Source organism: Gasterosteus aculeatus, chromosome 4 (assembly GCF_964276395.1).
Source record: "Gasterosteus aculeatus chromosome 4, fGasAcu3.hap1.1, whole genome shotgun sequence".
In the NCBI taxonomy this organism is placed as follows: domain Eukaryota; kingdom Metazoa; phylum Chordata; class Actinopteri; order Perciformes; family Gasterosteidae; genus Gasterosteus; species Gasterosteus aculeatus.
Genome location: NC_135691.1, coordinates 22,827,855 through 22,848,044, shown reverse-complemented (window position 1 = coordinate 22,848,044; position 20,190 = coordinate 22,827,855). Strand labels below are relative to the sequence as shown.

Below are 20,190 nucleotides of genomic sequence, written 5' to 3'. Positions count from 1 at the left end.
TATACGAAAATCTTGAAGATACAAATTCGTAGTGATAAATACTAAATAAATACAGACTGGCAACTGATGACGTCACCCTATTCAAGTGAATGGGGACCTGCACCCCGTAAACACACTTCGTGAAGTCTAACGATGTAAAATAAACGTGTTATGATTGCATTTTTAATGAGGAATCGATGTTAAATTGTAAGAATACAATACTAACCCTAACCCCCTCAAAAAATCCAACATGGCGGAGAGACGTTCACTCAAGAGGCTGGGTTAACCACCGCCAGTTAGTATGTATTGTTACAAATTTCTATGTCAAATATTTCGTATACATTTTTACAAACAGGTTTTGGAGATCACGTTGGATTAACATACATGCATTTTTTTTCCCGTATGTATGGCTAACAACGCTGGACGGGAGCAGTCTGCTGTGTGATTAGTCTGTGTAACAACAAAAAATCCTTGCAAACTGGACTTGAATTAATTTGTCTTTGTTTCTAAATATGCAAGTGATGATTTCAGACTTCCACAGAGAGGAAGATACTGGGTTATGGTGAAATCCCCTTCCATGAAAAGGACAGAAGAATCCCGGAGAATGAAAAGAGGACCCCACATCTTTCCCCAGACTCACAGATGGATTGAGAAGCACTGAGATAATCAGGCCGGTCAGAGAGTCTGGCAGGCGGGTAGCACCTCAAGGTGGTGGAGGTGATGGGGATATAATGGATATGTTGAGGGGAAGGGTGGTAATCCAAAAGCCATAAAACTGCGCCAGCCTGGCATCGCCATGGCAACGTAGGGGCCGGAACAAGCACCTTCTCGCTACTATGTCTGTGTGTGTGTGTGTGTGTGTGTGTGTGTGTGTGTGTGTGTACTTAATCCATCTACATGCAGAGCCCATCAAATGACTGTAGAGGAAAGAGAAAGGAAATGAATGAACAGATGAAGAGAGAGCGGGAGGAGGTTTATAGTGGAAAGAGGAAAAGGAGGGAGAGAAGAGAGGATAACTGAAGGGCGCAATAAGGATAGAGGGGGAGAGTGATGAAAGAAAGGAAAGATGGTGGACAAAAAAGGGTGGTTTGACAGTGCAGAGGGGGGAAACACCCGGAGCCTCCAGCTGGAACCCCTCAGTGTTGCAGGAATACACCCCGAGGCTCTCGCGCACACACGCACAACGGCATGCAGTCCAAGGAAAGTGAGAGCACACACTGGTACACACACTCACAAACCCACACTGACACATTCAAACAGAGAACTTACAGGAACACACACACATCACCTCACGTGCCTATTGCAGCAGCCAGGGCCAGCCGGTGAATCTGAATAAAGTCATCTCGCCCTAAATCTCCATCCCCCCCTGCCTCTGGCTGTCTGTCTGTCTGACTTCTGTTTCTTTATCTACCTCTACGTCTTGCACCTCCCTACATCTCTCCTTTGTCCGCTCCCTGTCTCCCTTCTTCTTTGCCACTTCTATCTTCCTCTCAGTCCACCTGAGGCAACTCTCTTTAGTGACATGAGCAATAAACTCAAGGGATCTTGCTATCACAGCAAAGCAATTACCCAGAACTGGGGGCACACACACACACACACACACACACACACACACACACACACACACACACACACACACACACACTCATTCCCCTTGGAAACCTGTCACCATAATACACAGGATCACGGACTACTTACACACTCACCCTCGTACTCACACATACGGAAAAGAAGCAGGGAGTTATGGTAGAATACCGGAAAGCAAGTCAAAGCTGAATAAAAAGGCATCATCAATTATTAATTTTAATGCTTCAACGGTGGAGTTAAAAGGAGAACAGTTGGAAAGCACTGTCACAATAGCTACCTTTTAACTTTTGCAACAATTCATGGCGGGATTGACCTGCTAAGTGGCCCAAGGCAAAGAGTGAGCTGCTGGGCCACCTCAGCCCCGCCACTCAATATTTGATGTGTAGTTTTTCTATGGTGGAACATCACCTAACCTCACATATGACATGTGTTTAATTGATTAAACACAAAATCAATGTCAATATATGCGAAATAAAGAAAGAGAACATGCACACGGTGCCGGCTAAGCCTTCTCTGCTTGTCTAAAAAGAATCAAAGTTATAGCTATTTTATCATTTAATAGGCTTTGCACATTTACAGTAAGTGTATGGGGACAATATTGTTGATAATCATAGTCTTCAACTAATCAGCTCTTTAGTTTGACGTTATGTTGGGCGTATTCTTGCATGTGCCACTAGTACCGAGGTAGCCTCATCAGTACGTCTGCATTAACGTACCGCGCAGCATGAATTGGTCAGTGGGCCAGCGTGACTTCGGTCAAACAGAAAGCCAGCTAGCAGATCTTAGTATTTAGAGTTTAGGATGAACTTTGTCTCTAGATAGTGAACAGCATTTGGTGAACAGCTTTTGTGTTTTTTACGTCTGCAGTAGCGTGTTCATTTGTCCATTGTGTGGTTTTTATTATACATCTAATACCGTTCTGATGTAAATGATATTTGAATGGCCCGTGCTCTTGTGTGTTTTGATGGATTGTTTTGTGATGCTTTGTTGTAAATAAATGTGATTCGTTCTTGTGAGTTTGGTCTTGTCATTGAGTTTATTACATTAATTTGATTTATATGCCTTGTCTGTTGATTAAGCAGCATCCCGTCGTGCCTGTGTTCATATATCTGCAGTTTGTGTATTTGCCTGTGTTGAGCTTCATGTAACCTCTTATTTCACTTTGAATGTTGCAGTGTCATGTTAATATGAGGTGTTTACATAAAACAAATAATTACCTGTAACTGTGGAGTCAAAATGAGGTTTTTTTGTTATTCAACTGTAGTAAGACGGCACAGAAGGGCCTAGTAAAGATGCACGGCCCGCCACTAGTATACCGATCATCTGGACTCCCCAGACACCCTGGTCTCCTACAAACATTAGAGGATTTTGTGCTCTGCTTCTAACTCATTTTATTGTAAATCAGTTGGTGGCAATGGAACGGTTTTCTTGTTTGACGGTTCTTGTTTTTCTTGTTCTTTTTTTAAATTAAGGGCACTCATTGCTAGTTGGTTGCTAGAAGAGTTTCCTCTTCACCAATCCTAACTTTTACATACAACTCAAGTTAAGCAGCAACATACTTATTTTACTCTCAAAGCATGATCCTTTACCAAGCATAACCAAGTAGTTTTGTCTTTAAAACTGCAAACGTGGGAGAAAATATCTTTCCCTCAAAATGAAATCGAGGATGCAGTTTCATATGGGAAAGTAATCTTTAGGGGATAGGGTTGCTCCAAAATGAAATCACTGAACTCAGTGAGCAGTAAGCGGGACTGAAGATAAAACCAACCTCAAACGTACAACACATGAGGTTATGGTTTTCCATGTGATGATGCATTAGGATATATCATTATCTAAAAACAGAACAGAAACAGAATCCTTTTTCCCGTATTTAAGCAAAGGACACCAAACCATTTTGGATGGATTATCCCTCCCACACTAGACACTAAAGGAGAGGAATGAAGGCTGAAAGTTTGCATTTGGATGGCGGGGGCTACTTACCAGGGGGAGCCGTAAATCTTGAATCCTCGTACGGTGACATCAGAGTCCTGCAGGTAGATGCAGTTGGTGAGCAGCGACTGGACGTTCTCGTAATTCTCCGGCTTTAACTTGGAGGCAGAAGGGAAGTAGTAGAAGTCCTGCTTGATCAGGTCGGCCATGAACTCCTGGTCAAAGGTCAACTCGTGGTTGCCGGCGATTACAATCTTGATGTCGTAGGGCAGGGTACCTGGCGGGGGTGGAGAGGAGGAAGATGAGAGGTGAAAAAAGGAAAAGGTCATGCAATAAATGGGAGTAAGAACAGAAGCGATAAAAAGGTTGAGTAAAAGTAAGAAAAATGTAAAGTTGAGGAAAAGACAAGAGGCGAGGAAGAGATACAAAGGACAGAGACAAGTAACATAGTTGAGGTGACATCACTCACTGTTCTACAAACTACGGAGAACTCAACGCTGTGCTAGCAACCTGTCAATCATAAGGTAGCCCCACCCTAAAGCATTTTCTTCTTTATGCATTATTTGACTCTAAATAGACCATCATTTAATAAATGAACATGAGAATAGGGGTTGAGACCATAAACTGGTGTTTATTGACTGGGAGAGATTCCAAAAATAAATTAGAAGGGCGAGACAGAGATGCAGATTTAAGGGACAGAAATGGAAACAAAGGCTAGAAGACGAACTGGAAATCTACAGGGAGAAGAGGGAAAACTAAGGGTGATATGAAAACAATCTCAGGTGGCTTTCTCATTGTCTTCCCCTTGATATCTAGCAAATCTGTACATCTGTCTTAGCTTCCCTCCATCAGTCAAGGTCTCAACCCACCGCTCTGCTGTCTTCTGTTTATGGAAGCAGAGCTGAGTGCATCTGTCAGGGAGTCTTTATCTGGAGGAAAGAGGGATCGTCTTGAAGTTTACAGTGCAGAATATTAAACGTTAACCGGCTATACGGCAACCCGCTGCATGTTTTTCTCTCATCGCCCTCTTATAATCAAACACACAATAACCCCCCCGTCCCCATTCTCTCCCCCCTCAATGGCTTTAATTGGCCATTCAAAGCTTGGCACAGTGGGGCGTGCGATCGATCTGTGCTCATTAAAGCCAGCGACGGCTGGCCCTTCAAAAACCTACATGATGTTTTCAAATCTCTGCTAAAGAAACAGAGGACCAAAACTGAAAAACACCTGGGCGGCTGCTTTGTCAGGTAGAGCGGACGCGGCGAGTTCAATTGCCCATTTCTTTTGTGCAGCTGAGCACATTGGGGTTGTGTGTTTGTGAGTGGCTTTCTGTCGCCTGTGCGAGTTTGCATGCATCTGTGCATGAATGTGTCACGTTGGTGGAAAGGAGTAATTAAACTGGGCTTTGGAAGAGGCTGACAGATCTGCCATGGCTATGTCATAACAGCCAATCACAGCCCGGTGACAGAAGGATGGGGAGACACAGCGTGGGGGGGGATGTGAAGGGGTAAAGGTAGAAGAGCGACAGAAATACTTTAGGAAGCCAAAAAATGCTTGAGTGCGGAAAAAGGAATAATAACACGATGAAAGCAGCTGTCAAAGAGTGCCCGTCTCCTGCAGCCTGGGCCGGGGCCGCCTCCTCCCCCCAACACAGCTCCCATTTGTTTGGCAGAAGGGCTCGTGTTTAGTTGTCAAGCAGACGCCGTAAATGAGGGGCTGCACCTCCACAAAGGCACAGGGACACACGCCACCGCACAATCAAACCACGTTTTCTACCGCTGCTCCTCAAGCCTTGAAGACATTTCGAAGTAGCGTTTCTCACAATCTTTCACGGATAAACCAAGGTTGGATGACTACTTCACTCCCAAATAAAAAATGTTAGCATTACCTTCACTTCATTACCCAGACAACTGAGCAACTGAATTTCAAACAAAGTATAGAAGGTAACGCAGTTCACTGCTTACCAACAATCCTGGCACGTTCTCTAAATGTATACCGCTGTGTTTCTGCACTGTTGATCCTGAAGTTCAATACTAACCTCCCTCTATTTTCCTCATACATATTGTGGAAAGTACAGACATAGCGAATATTGTAACAAATTCAGCTTTGGTGCAGCCGCTAAGGCACTGGGCTGGTTGTTTTTAGGGTCCTACCTCATGTTTATAGGTATTAAACTCACACACAGTATTATTACATGTAGAAAAAATGTTTCCAACTGAGTAAAAATATTCATTTAACACTTCAGAGTAAAAGACTTAAGTGAGTGAAGGCAGAAGTGAGGTCATGATAGACAGTATTTACTCATTATATATACGAACTGTATAGATAAATATAGATATATACTTAACGTGAAATGGGTTTACGTCCTTTCCTGAAGTATTTTCTTGTGAAATGAGGAGTTTATGTAGAAAAGGCAACAATAAGATGCATATAAGAAGTGGAATTTGTAAAAGTCCAACAAATCCTCATGCCACGATTAACATGGCCGAAATAATAATCATTTGCAATATTATCCTGATAATCATGAAAGTATGCTTAAACTCTTGAAATGGTGCTGAAGTGGAATAATTTTACCTTAAATTTACGTCACTTAGTTTATTTGCATCTAATGCAGCAGCTTTAGTGTGAAGTCAAAAACTGGACTGGACTGGACTGCATAGACAGCCACAATTCAATGTACATGAATAAGATAATTAAATGAGAAGAAGCCTTTAGTCTCACCTTAAAAAAAAGTTGTTACTTCTACAAACGTACAAACAGTTCATCGGAATCATCATTATAGAGCCACTATGGTGACAACCAGAGATTGTCAGGCTGAGGAAGAACGAAAGCTGCTCTGGATGAGATCCCCAGCTAAAGGAAAAAAAAATGCAAACATCGAGAAAGTAAAACGAACGGACGTACTGCACACGTGCATGTGTGTCTGACGAAGACAGACAGCAAGGCGACAAGGCAAAGACGGCGAGGTATGGTGCTCATAAAATGTTTCTAAAAATAAAGCCAATCTGTGTCTCCCCTGAAATGTTGCAACATGAGCGATTTCTCCCTCATGAAGTTTGACGGCCAACGGTAAACCGAGAGAAATAAATCACCGGGAGAAATGTAAAACTCCACCGGGTGGACACTAACACCCAAACCTTCCACACACACACACACACACACACACACACACACTCTTACTTAGAAGAATTAAATTTTGATTTCTTTTTAGTTTTTTTTTATGCTCCTTCCTGTAAAGAAAGAAAAGCTGCAAAATGACACGATGTGAATACCAACTTGGTGAACTTTGTATCACGGTTATTCTGATTAAAAGCAGCCAGTGTGTGTCATCTGTTTATTGTAGGAATTTGACTGCCGTAAATATGACAACGATAACAATACAAAAAGAAAGAAAGAAATTCAACAATACAGTCTCTGTGTGTGTCCACAAAGACATAAAAAATCAACCCCAGAAAGACAATTTCTGCATCAAATAAGAATGTGTTGCTTCAGTTACAAAAGACGAGAAGAAAGGGAAGAGGATGCGAGGGGAAGTGTGTTTGGGGGGGGCGTCTTACCATTTGAGCCCCCGACATTCCCTCACAACAAGCGGGCCGCTCTTTGTTACCCGCCATCTTTTGTCTTTAAATTCAAAAGGCTGCGTTTTAAGCAACAAACATTCTTAATTTATCTGGGCATGAATATGCGGCGGTGCAGGAAAGACGGCCGCCTCGTGTTCCCCCGCGAAAAAAAGATAACAAAAGAGAAAAGAATAAAAAAGAACCCACACAAAGTGAGCTAAGGGGGTGCAAAGATTGAAGGGATACATGGAAGACTACAGCGCAGGCTGGAAGTGAGGCTACCCTTTCCTCCTTTTTATTCCTCGCTGGTTCTGTTTCAGTTCACTCTCGCTCGGCGTCTTTGCTCTTTAGTCAAGTGTCATATAGGTCCTGGACCTGCTGTCTGCCTCCGGTCCAAAAGCCACTGTCCCCCCCATGCCCATAGGCACAAGATGAGCCTGAGTATCATTTTCTTGTATTTTGACACGTCATTTTGTGTGTGTGTCTATAATACAGGCTACAGTATCATTGTATGTATGTGTGTGTGTGTGTGTCCCGCCACAGGAAATCTTCCGGAGTTCGGCCACCATTGTTCCGAGGCTGCGATGGGGTGGTCTTCTCTTTGAAGAGGAAAATCCCTGCTCTGCCCAAAGCTCTGGCATGTATAGGGGGATTACACCCATTGTGTGTGCATGTTTGTCTGTGGGTACGTTCGTTCTCTTCAATGTGTGTTTGTGTACATGTTTGTGTATTTGCAGATAAAAAGCCACAGACGTCTTGCCTGCCAAGACAAAGTTAATTCATAAGTGTGTGTCTGCATAGATACCAAAGACTATAGCCAAAACTCCCTGCCAAATAACTTAATACCAGTGCGTGTGTGTGTGTGTGTGTGTGTGTGTGTGTGTGTGTGCAGAACATTAAGGAATGTGTGTGTGCAGTTGCGGAAAACAGGAGGGGAAATATATCCTGCCAACCCAAAATGATTAGATTAATACCAGTGGGTGTATTTTTGTCAGTATGAGTGAATGCATGTGTACTACAAGCAGCAGCCAAAACCTTCTGCTAAAATTAAATTAAAAGTCCATCTTATTACAGCGTGGGTATTGGTTTCTCAAGGCCCTGAAGCGTTTAATGTGTGTGCAGTTAAAGTGATTACAAAGGTTTATTTTGTTGTTTTTAAATGGCCGTGGCAGACAACATCAAGAGCTCATGTTACATGACGAAAAGAAGTGGACTGGTAATTCACATCACCTATTGCGAGATGTCAAACTCGTGGCCTGCGGGCCAAATCTGGCCCGCTGGGCCGTCCAGTGCGGCCCGCCGGATAGCTTTGTCATTGGGAGAAATGTCCCCACGCATGGACATCCGCTTATGACAGACGAGAGCTTGATGTGTTTTTTTCATATGGATTCGTTTTTCCCGGCACCCCAAAGTGGGCAGTATCTGGCCCGAACCTGAAATGAGTTTGACACCCCTGACCTATTGGTAAGTGGACTGGTTGTAAGCCTCAATTTAGGCATTTAGATGGGGCATCTTGTGGTCACCACTTTAGTTTTTGACTATCGGCAGCTTGGTTTTTAGCTGCAAGTTACACGAAAGGGTGGAGCAACTCAACGCTGAATAAACCATTTTTGGGTGACAATTATAATACAATTAACATTTACTTATTACAGGGATTTATTTTGTTACATTGCACCCATAGGTAATAATTACGCCTTGACTGCTTTTGTAATCCATCAAAGTAGACAGACTCGGTTCAATTTCGACTTATCGATAACTGAACTAGTGATAATATAACGTGTCCTTTATTAATTTTTTCTCTGCATTCAACCCATCCCACATGGTGGAGGCAGTGGTCTGCTGTAAAGTCGCACCCGGGGAGCAGTTAGGTGTGTGTCTTACTCAGGGACACTTTGGCACGGGACACGGGAGCAACCGGGGTTACAACTGCCAACCCTGCGGTTACCGGCACACCCTCTCTACTAATAAGGAGTTAGAATAGCTTAATGCTACCTTAAATCTATCCTCCCAAACACAACTGATGAGGGCCATGATCACACTTGAAGCAGGTCTTGAAGATGAGCTTTGGGTTTAAATAATTAGAGGTAAACTGATTGTTTGACGCTTCCCGTATGTGGTAGAACCTTGTGGTGATGGCAGGATTGCCAGAACTCTCAAATACAGTACCAAACTCTCAGACACTATTTACATTGTTTTTTATCACATATTCCTGTGTGCCTTTGTGGAGCGACACCCTCCCACCTTCTGTACATTTACTTAATGTATAGAACATAGTGAGATTACAGCCAAACAGCTCCGCGTTAGCCGGCCTTTATCTGTGCGTGCATGAATAAAAACGCTATAATTCAAAGGAGAGGCTTCAAAAGCGACGGCACCGATGTTCAAAGACAGACAAGCTAAAGACTGCTCGGATCAGTCGTAAATTCCTTCCGCAGCACATGTGTGAACTGGATGTGAGGGAAGAACGTAATGTGTCAAAAGGAGAGATGAAGAGGGAGGTAAGTAAGGGATAGACATGCAACAAGGTACAGATGGATGGGAGAGAAGCAGCCAGGCGTCCGCCTTCTCACCTCGGATTAAACTTAATACACGCCTGTATGTTTAACCGCCCACACACATACCATCGTACCTGCACACAAACACACAACCATAATCACACAAACAGACGCAAAACAAAGACAGCCAGCAATTATAAGACGCCGCACACAAACACCACCTACAGAGCCGCGCATCCGAAAACACGTTTTATCACAGTACAGCAGCACTTCCGAACACTTCACAATGTCCTCGTCCAAACATAATGCGCCCCACACAAACATAATGCGAACCACACGTGCACGCACACACGCGCAGACAGTCGGTGACAAAGACGGATACGGCGTATCATTAAGCGCCCTCGTAGGTGGTCTCCCTGCTCTCTATCTTTCTCTCTCTCTCGCTCTCTCTTCTACACTCCATCTCTGTCTCTTACACACTGTCGGCTCCACTTGCACGTTCAGCGTCATCTCTCCCATAATGCGGTTTGAAGATTAAGCTGCAACTTTTTCGGGAACGAGCGACACGTGCCCCTGAATGCTAATGAATCAAATAGCTTGCCACTCGCCATCTGTCCTGTGTCGGTTTTGAAACTGGTCTGTACTCACTAAACATTTAGCCAGTCCAACCTTCGAACATTTTTCTACACAATGTGCCTTTTATTTTTGGTCAAAGCTGGCTAAGTTGTGTTACAAGGCAATGCTTTTGTGACTGCTCTGAGACCAGTGCACAGCTTAATATTCCAGCGTTTTTATTTATCTTTCCATTTGCATTTCCAATCATTGGAACACGCAGAGATCCTTGCGTGACTTTTCATCCCTCCTTGCGTGCGTCAACACATTTTTCTAGATTAGGGCCAAAAGCGACGCAAGCCTCCCGCAGCCCGCAAGGCTACGATTGGTCTGCTAACTACATCCTTTCTGGAGTCTCACATTTCCGGTTTCATAGCACGATACCGCCATTATTAAAACAAAGAATGTTTACAAGAGAACGGATCAGATTGAAGAACTTTTGTCGGAATAAATCCGTCAATGTGACCACTTCTACAACCCGTCATTGGCAGATTATAAGGACGCGCGGACAAATGTCGGTTTGCCGGTCGAGAGGTGAACAAAGTTGTGGAGGAAAATACATGACAAATGTGTCCGCGATGAAAAGCAGCAGTGGCGATGCACGGGGCAATAAAGTCTAAAACCCGAAAATACTTTTCGTACTTATTTTTGTTTTTAATACGTTTAAAATGTATACAGTAATATGAAAAAAAAACTTAAACTTTGAGGTTCACATTTGTTTTTCAAATAAACAAAACATTTGACCTGGATTTGGCTCCATATGCATTTACCTAATTTGTTCTTTACGTGGTTCTTTATGTGTTCCTTCCTCTGATGATCAGTTATGATGTGTAACTTTACATTTTTAATTTCAAATAATGTAACCGCCATGTATGGTTAATTGTAAATGTGATGCAAACTGCCTCAGAGCCTGTGCACGTGTCATCGCCATTTATTTTACTGTTTATTGCTGTGACATAACTGGAACTGGAACTGGAACTTGAAACTTTGTTGCAGTGTTTCAGGGCATTTTTACACCTGTAGTTTGTTTGCTTTGTTTTGAATCAGGATTGACACAATGTTGCAGTTTCCCCTTTATTTGGTTTGTATTCACACTGCAACATTTAACACTAAATATTGTAAACTAATATCAAGCGTGAGCAAACTGTTCTGTCAGTAATCCAATTTTAATGCAGCTATAAATAGGCTCGGTTTTTTTTGTTCCCTTTTTTTTAATTTAGGGGATTGGGGGTGCACAGAACACAGATGGAATGTAGAAGGCGCGTGGCCTATAATGTACGTACGAACGGCTCCCTTACTGCATCAGCACACTTTCTGTTAGACCCAGTTCAAGCATGCTGTTTATTGGCTCAATGCTAGTTGCTACAGCTAACCGCTAACTGTAGGTCCGTACAGTTCTCCTCTTGGAGAAGTAGTAAGTACTCTCAGAGTGTCTTTGGAAAATGTTTTATTCTGTACAAAATATGACAGGAGTTGAAGTGTTCACATCTTAATCAAATCTGACTGAAACAAGACCGGGCTATTTTCCAGGCAAACTTTGTGACACATTTACTTGACTAATCAGGACTGCTTTGGTTGGATTTTAATTCAATAGCATGTGCTGAATGAACTGTTTCTGTACTGACTCCCCTCCGCTCTGCGTTCGACTGCCTGTTAGATTGGCCTTTGTTTGCTTTATACTTCTGCTTGAAATTGCTAATGCAAATTAGAAAGGAAGACAGAGAGAAAAATGAGATAAAAGGAAAATTATGAGAATGGTTCCCGTCATTCCATAAGTTATAGCCACAGAGGCTACTTGCTTTCAAGTGTTTTACAAACTCGTAGGAAAATAAAAAAAAAGCTTGCTTTAAAAGAATGGGGATGTTTCTGAGAACATTTTCACATCTCGTTGCTTTTCTGACGCAGGATTGTAGTCTTTCAAGTGTACAAATAGACAACACAGAAGCAGAGAGATACAGATGGGAAGCAATTTACTTGAATTTACAGTCACTTGAAATTCTGTCATAGAAAGGAAGTGGAGAGAGCAACACAATGAGGAAAAATGAGGATGAGAGGAGAAAGAAGAAATGAGGGAAAGAGAAAGGTTGCGATAGAAGAAATAAAGGATAGGGAATAGGGAAGGAAATGAAAGAGGGAGGGGAAAAGAAGAGCGTGCTAGAAAAAGACAGCCCTGATAAAAGTTTAATGGCCTTGCTGTTACCGAGCTAAAGTGAGCAAGCTGGAAGGAGAGCAAGGGAAGCTGAGGTGAAGATGAGGTACGAAGGGGGGCCTCTAACGGACAGAAGATGTAGATGGAGGGCCAACAAAAAAATAAAAACACACACACACGGTTATGAAGGCAGTTGCAGAGTAGGGGAGACACGCTCCCTCTCCGGGGCAATGAAGAAAAAACACCCTCAAATTCAAAGTGCACACATCGCATCATGGTCGTCATTTATCTATTATTCAGAAGTTGAGGGTAAAATAGTAAAGCAGGTGCTAAATAAAGAGTTGTGGAAGAAAAGGTATAGGTTTATAGACTTCATGTAAGTATCCCAGATAGAGAGAGAGACAGACAGACAGACGAGGTATGAGCCCGATGTTTTTAGGAGTTGGAGGGGACCAAAACAGAGCTGAAATGAAAGGGAAAAGTGGACTTTACGTTCCTCAGTTGGCCAGAAATACAACTAAGAAGCTTAAGTTCGGTGTCTGCTGGTCGAGTCTATTTTAAAGTTGTTTGTTAACTTTTTTAGCTTAAATGTTCAAGATTAGTTGGTCCTTAGACAAGGTTGGTTGTGAGATCTTAAAAAAATATCAATGAAGTACTAAAATCTAAACAGACATTATCTCATTCATACATCAAACACATTCTTTGACTTCACTGCCAATCTACACTGATACAAAGTAAGCTACGACGGAAAATGAGATTCATGAAACATGTATCAAAACATACACGGAAACTTCTCGAGCACCATATTCTACTTCTATTCCTTTGGGAACCATATGTTGCATATGAACATGCTTGTATTGCACTGAACGAATGCTCTGAGTGTACATTTTGACAACTTTTGTGCTACGACTTTGGTACCATTGGAAACACTGTAGCTTTAAATCGTTCCAACCATGACAGCACCTAATGCTCTGCAGAGGATCAAACAACACATTTAAGACCCCAGGTGGTGGATATTTAATCGAGTATTGCATAATTCCTTTAAAAAGCCACTGCTACTTGAAACAAAAAGGAATTGTGTGTGTTTTTAACCTGGATTGACCCCATTCACGAAGTTCATAAAAGAGGAAATCGAAGATGGATATGCACTTTATACTCCATTTATTCTGTTGATGGGCAATGTAAACAGCCCGTTTGCCGAACATTGACTTGTTTTCCTTCTGTGTAAGTATTTGGCTCTATGTGTGTGATGCCAGTAAAGTCTGACAGACAAGAAGAGACAACAAGGCCTTTAAGACTATAGTGACCTTAGTCAACTACCGAGTACAATGAGATCCATATTTAAACAAAATTCACTGCAGAGTATTCCCGCTGTGCCCCACCAGCTCACACCATCACTGGGCATAAATAAAGACGTTGCTCACATCTACGGCGAGTGTAGGCAATGCAAGCCAACAAACACGCAAAAAAAACAAAGCTTTGGCTCGGCTTACGAAATCCACGTGGATCCTGTTGGTGTGTGTGTGCTCACAGCCCGGAGCTGTGATCAAAGAGGCCATTATTGGAGACAATTGGACTTAAGTGGTGCTGCTCGCCAGCCCGAGGTCTGCCCCTCGCTCTCAATAACCATTTTCTTTCTCCTCCCTTCCTTTTTCTCAATGTCTATCCTGGGTGTCTCCTCTCACCTTTCCTAAGTAATCAGCCGCCAGTCCAACACTGGCTTCAACAGCGCTTGCGTCTTCTACCATGACAGCTCCGGGCTGTACAATATGCTCTTGGGATTTGTGTGCCCATTGAACACACATACATAAGGGTCCTGCATTACCTGCGGTGGACTGCCACTCTGCTTCAGCTCAGAAAAAAGACATAAAGGAGGGATTGTACTTTTAAAGACTTTTCCCATTATTTTACTGCAAACCTCCTTTTCAATATATATATATATATATATATATATATATATATATATATATACATATACATATAAACAAATCCTTATAACAACAGAAACAACAACTGTGAAGAACATAACTACCAGGGGTGGGAATCTCTTGGCACCTCACGATTCGATTCCGATTCAGAGGTCAACGATTCGATTCTAAACCGATTATCGATTCTAAACCGATTATCAATTCTAAACTGATAAAACGATTATCGATGCATCTCGATTTTCTAAATTTTCTCAAATCTGAGTTTGCTACTCAGAGGTTGCGAATCACTTCCTACTTTATTTGATAATTAAAGAAAATCAACAGATGAATGACCTTCTCTAATTTTTTATTAGAGAAAAAAAAATCTTTGTCACAAATGCAGCTTGCATTTCAACACAATATGGAAGTGGCCTATGTAAAAAAAATATTAAACAGATTAATTTTTCTTTTAAATGAAGAAAAAGCTGCTCTTAGTCTCAGACCGGTCCATATTTGTAAAATACCGGAAAAAAGTCCAAATCTGTGAATATCTTGCCAACTTTCAATACGGATCGACTTTTTGGAAAATCGAAATAATGAGGTAAGATATGCGCAGGCTCCTCCATAGTTCGGTAAAGTTGGCAAGATATTAGATTCAGACTGACAGACCGGTCTGAGAGCTGGACGCATTGCTCTTAATGTGCCGGTAATGATGGTAAATGATGGTTGTAGCTGGTTGTCATCTACGGTCCACTACGATTACCGAAGGGGGGCGTTTGTTTTTTGACAACGTTTATCTCATAATTTCGATCCCCTTACATTAATGCGGAAATGGGCTTCTATAGTTGTGTGAATGCATCACTCCAGCCAATCCAAAGACGCGGTTTGTAACCAATCAGGTGTAGAGACCATGGTGACTGGCTCTGCCCCCTTACTGTCAAAAAGAAAAACAGCGAGCGCATAGAAAACACCTTCGAGCGCGAGCAGAGACTAACCTCGCTACGTTCACGCTCCGCGAGCAAGCAAATATCTCCCGCGAGATGATCGTTCTAGAGAGAATCTAGGAATCTATTGTTTTCCCCCACTCCTAATAACTACCAAGAAAAACATAAATGTTGGGGGCTGGATATGAAAACTATGTATATTTAACGTTTTTGTGCTGTAAAGAAATCTCAAGGAACTATTTTGAACTATCTTGGTCCAATGATTCCTGCTACTTGTGTACAAGACAATGAAAATGTAACTTTGACCAAAGAAACTAGAGCCAACTGCATGTATAACGTTCTATTTACACAATTTAAAGGGTCACATGGTGTAATATTTGACGTAAATTTTTTTTAAATGTTGAAGATTAAGTAGAACGTTGATTGGGTGAACTATGAAGGGCATGTATACGGAAAGAAGTTCGTCCTATTTTAGATGAAGTGTATGCTACTTGATTTACATACTGTTCCATAATTGAGGGAAAGCAATGGATACACATAACAAAGTTCATTGAAATATTTAAATTGCACTAAAGTACAGTCATAGTAGTAGTCATACACGGTAGTCTAGTGAGCTTGCGCACATACTGTGTGTTATACGGTAGTTGATGTTATCCCTGTGAAAGGAGACACGGTGATCCATTAATTCAAGGCGGCTAACAAAGAAGCCTTTAATGCATATATTTACAAATGCCATTTTAAATTAATCTCATAGATCTTGGTTGTTTTTTAGCTGTACATAGATGGGGTGTATACATTTACTTAACTTGCACTACAACGATGGTGAAAATTTAATGAATAAGCTTCAAGTGAACATGGAGGTGTGTTTGTGAGTGAGTGTAGTATAGAGAACAAGTTCTGACGTTAAAACAAATCCTGTTCAATTTTCTGATTTAAATTTTTCCTTTATGTTTATAAATTAGTATGTTCAAGGAGCAACCTGTACTTTCTGGAGTATTTTTGCAGTTCTGTTTTAGAATTAAGGGTTGGAAATTAAAGCTTTTTTAATGCTGTTTTTTTATCCAAATCATCGATTAATCAAAGAAATAATCGACCGATTAATTGATCATCAAAATAATTGTTAGTTGTTATTAGTAATTGTTAATAAGAGAGGTAAGTCATCACAAATTAAGAGATGAAAGGATAAGAAGATAAATGACTTAAATATATTACTCACTACTGCTACTTAAATCCAATGGTTTGAACTTGGTGTTAAATAAGTAAAGTGACTTGCAAAGAACATAGAAACATACACACACACACACTCAGTCCCATTACTGCGACTAAAAGCTGGACCTGCATGCATCACCATGACAACACAGTGTAAAAGTTTGGCATCTGTCACCAGGGCTGTGAGCTGTGAGTTTACCCAGGTAAGGCAGCACTCCTCTGGGGATAAGTCTTCCTCCCCCTCCAATCCTCTTCCTTCTCCTCCCCTTCTCTACTCCTTCTAAATCTTCCCTGCCATCCCCTCATTCCCCGACTTCCTATTTTTCTACTCTGCAGGAATTTCATCTGCCTCAGTCCTCCCCTCCATTCCTTTCTTCTCCTCACCACTTCTGCAGCCTTCACCGTACCTGACAAAGCCTTGAGAGGCTGCCAGAGCCGAATGACTTCCTGCTAAAAATAAAAGCTGAGAGGAGAACTGCAGAGAGCTCCCACTGAGGGCTGAAATTGGGGAGAGGTTTGGAGGATGGGGAAAGAGAAAGAGTGGAAAGGGGAGAGGAAAAGGTGAATTCAGTACAGAAAAAATTGGAGGAAGATTGGGGGGGAGAAAGAAAGCTACAAAAAGTGAATGACAAACTGGAGGAGATCCACCACACAAAATAACAACAGAAGAATCAAGGAAGAAAAGATTAAGAGGATTCCATCAGAGCAAATATAAAAGAGTAGAAAGCCAAACAGAGTAACCTGACCACGGCTCAGTTTGAACCATGATAATTAATACGCTCAACCTGATCTCCCTGTCAATCTGCTCGGCACACACTGAACAGCAGGAGTTATATTCATCCCTGCGCCAGCTCAGCAAGTTCAACCTCCCTCAGGAGCTGCTGGTTCTGTTTACTCTGACATCATCCAGTCTGTTCTCTGATCAGCCACTAAACAGGACAGGAACAGATTACAATGGATCGTCAGGTCTGCAGAGAAAATCACTGGGTCCAGCCTGCTCTCCATCCTGGACCTGTAAACCTCCAGAGTAAGATCACTGCATACGCTTCACACCCTGAAACCACCTGTTCAGACTCCTTCTCTCTGGTAGTTCAGCAAACACAGGAACAGCTTCTTCCCTCGGGTCTCTTTGATGAAACACCTAGGCTCTGTCTACACTATCTTTTTGTTTTAAAATGGATATGTTTTGCTACGTTTACACTGAGCGTCCACACTATGCCGGCGTTCACAAGCACCAAAAACAGATCAGTTTGAAAACGCAGGGTTTGTGTCTTTGTGCGGACGGAGTAGTGTGGATGTAGCCTTAACCAGTCAGACGCCACCTGCCCCCTCGCTAATTGTCCTTTACTCTGTACTATCACCAGCAGATAGTTTACCCTCAGTTTATGTCCACATATATACCTTTGAAATATAGATTTAAGATTATTGGGGTTGTTAAATGTCTATACTTACATCTGTTTTACTTTTAATGTTGTCTTTGTTTTTTATTTTTCTTCTTTATTTGTTGGTTTTCACTTTGTCCTCCGCAAACAGAGTCAAATACCATTTATGAGTAAGCATACGTGGCCAATAAAGCCAATTCTGATTCTGAAAGGAGGAGAGGAGCAGAGCAGGATGGGATGAAGAGAAGGGAGAGTGATTTCAGAGGTAGCAGCAGGCGCTTTTGGCTCGGTTTATCTTTTCCTTCCCCGTCTCTCCTGTCGTCGCTGGAGTGTGGGACTAGCGGATCTACAGCTTGTGTTCCTTGCAGCTTGCACGTGTGTGTGTGTATGTATGAAGAGGAGGGGAAGGACAACAATTTCTCCCCTTATCTCCCCTCCACACTCCCCCAGAGAAAGAGGCGAATATACAATGGCGCCCGGTAACAGGCTTCTGCTGTTCATGGGTGGGGTTTAGAAGGTGTTGATGACGCTGTCGACAATGACGGAGAGGATAGCAGGGACCCCTCTGCTATACATCCTACGTTGTGTCTCGCTGATACAACAGTTTTCCCTGTTGCCCTGGCTTGTGCATACAAGGTAGTTTCATTCCGGTTGCCGAAAGATGTCACACAGCAGTGATTAAACTTACACTTGCTCCAAAACAGCACAGAGATAAGATGCTTCCGGAAAAGTGTAAGTCCAGCAAAGCTCCTATGAAAGGAGACGGTTCGTAAACATACTGCAGAATTCTCAATAGCTCTTACTATAATTACAGGGATTAACCAAGTATATATAGTATAAGTATTGCTATTATGACTAGGGATGGGTATCGTTTGTTTTTGTCCGATACCGGTGCATAAACGATGCCTGAACCAATACCAATACTAAAGAAAAAGAACCACAAAACAATGATTGAATGATTGAAACAAAAATGTGATGCCAAAGCAATTTTTTTTTTCTTCAAATTGAACAATATATTAACTGTTTAAACAATACTGTAAATATAAATAAATAAAAAACACTTCAAACTGCAGCGTTGAACTTTTTAACTATGAACAATATATTAACTGTTTACAGTTTACAGTATACTTGGTGTTTAGCATCTGTAAGAGCCGGAAGTGTATCTATAAGTTCATTGGAATTTGGGGAATATTAATCATTTAATTTCAGATGTATGTTCATTGAGCAGGAACTAAAGATATGTAACATATATTAAAAAGCATTTATGTTGGATTGTACGCTTCTTGTTTGTCTCGATTTATTGACGTCACGATTGCAGCAGGTGCAACACAGAAGAGCTGCTTTAGGCACGAGAGCATATTGTTTATCTACCGCGTGATATAATTGATTAATTGAATATTTAGTTAACGCTTTGCTGCGTAAAATAAAGACGAAAAGAATCAAACGATCTGCCGTCATTCGCGTAAAGAAAATTGGTAACGTGTCTGCAGGTCAATGCGGCTTAATGACAAACTACACCCTCGGTTTAATACTTTAATACGGCGGCGGGCCGTTCGACGGGAGGGCGTTGCGGACGCACGCTCTGTGTCCGCTAGTGAGTATGTGCTCACCTGTGTACGCCCACACGTCTGTGTGTGTGCGCGCAGTTCTCTGAAATGCGTCCGTCGGGGCGATAGTGCCGCACGCTGCAAAAAAACATTCAGAATTTTATAACGGAAAGAAACACTGACTTAAATGAATATAAATTAAAAAACGAATTAATCGCACATTTTGAAATTCATTAATCGCAATTAATGAATGTTCTTGTTGTTGTTCAAAATGTTTGTTTTTAATGAAAGTGATTACTCATTAATTTTAATGAAAGTAATGAGTAATCACTTTAGACGTATATATTATAGACACTGTTGTTTAATTGTTAATGTTATTTTAAACACAAAACTATGCACATATGATGATCTTGGTGGTAGAATTACACCTGGTGGATCATGTTGAACATGAACAACTAGCGACTCTTCATGCTGTCCTCATTCACTTTGTTTTCAACTCGCCATAATTTAACGGCTGTGTAAGAAGTGCTAACGATCTCCCCACATTAATCCAGGACGTTTTCAAACCACGGTCTTTTAGGGAGTCCTCTGTAGACTGTTTGCTGCGCAGAGTAACGTTAGATGTCGAGATGAAAGTAGCATAGCAGCTAGCTTAGCATAGCAGTGCTTTAAGTGGTCCGTTTGACACTCACCTCCCTTCTGTTTGACACGTGGAATAATTCCTCAGCACGGTTCTTCACTGTATGTTGCGCCTCTGTTTGTTTTACTTCTAATGCAAAAAGCTCTTTCCATCTTGATGTAACTGACTGCAGCTAGCGGCCGTTTCGTTTCCGCGGTCAACTTCCGATTTACTTCCGGAACAGGAAGTAAACGGGAAGTAAACAGACATA

General features: G+C 41.8%; 1 protein-coding gene across 1 annotated transcript in view; it reads right to left on the bottom strand.

Moving 5' to 3' along the window:
• mpped1 (metallophosphoesterase domain containing 1) overlaps positions 1 to 20,190 on the bottom strand; it is a 75,533-nt gene that overhangs the window by 44,136 nt on the left and 11,207 nt on the right. The window contains exon 5 of the mRNA XM_040174146.2: positions 3,547 to 3,772. Within this exon, the coding sequence (XP_040030080.1) occupies positions 3,547 to 3,772 (226 nt within the window). The remainder of the gene's footprint in view (positions 1 to 3,546; positions 3,773 to 20,190) is intronic.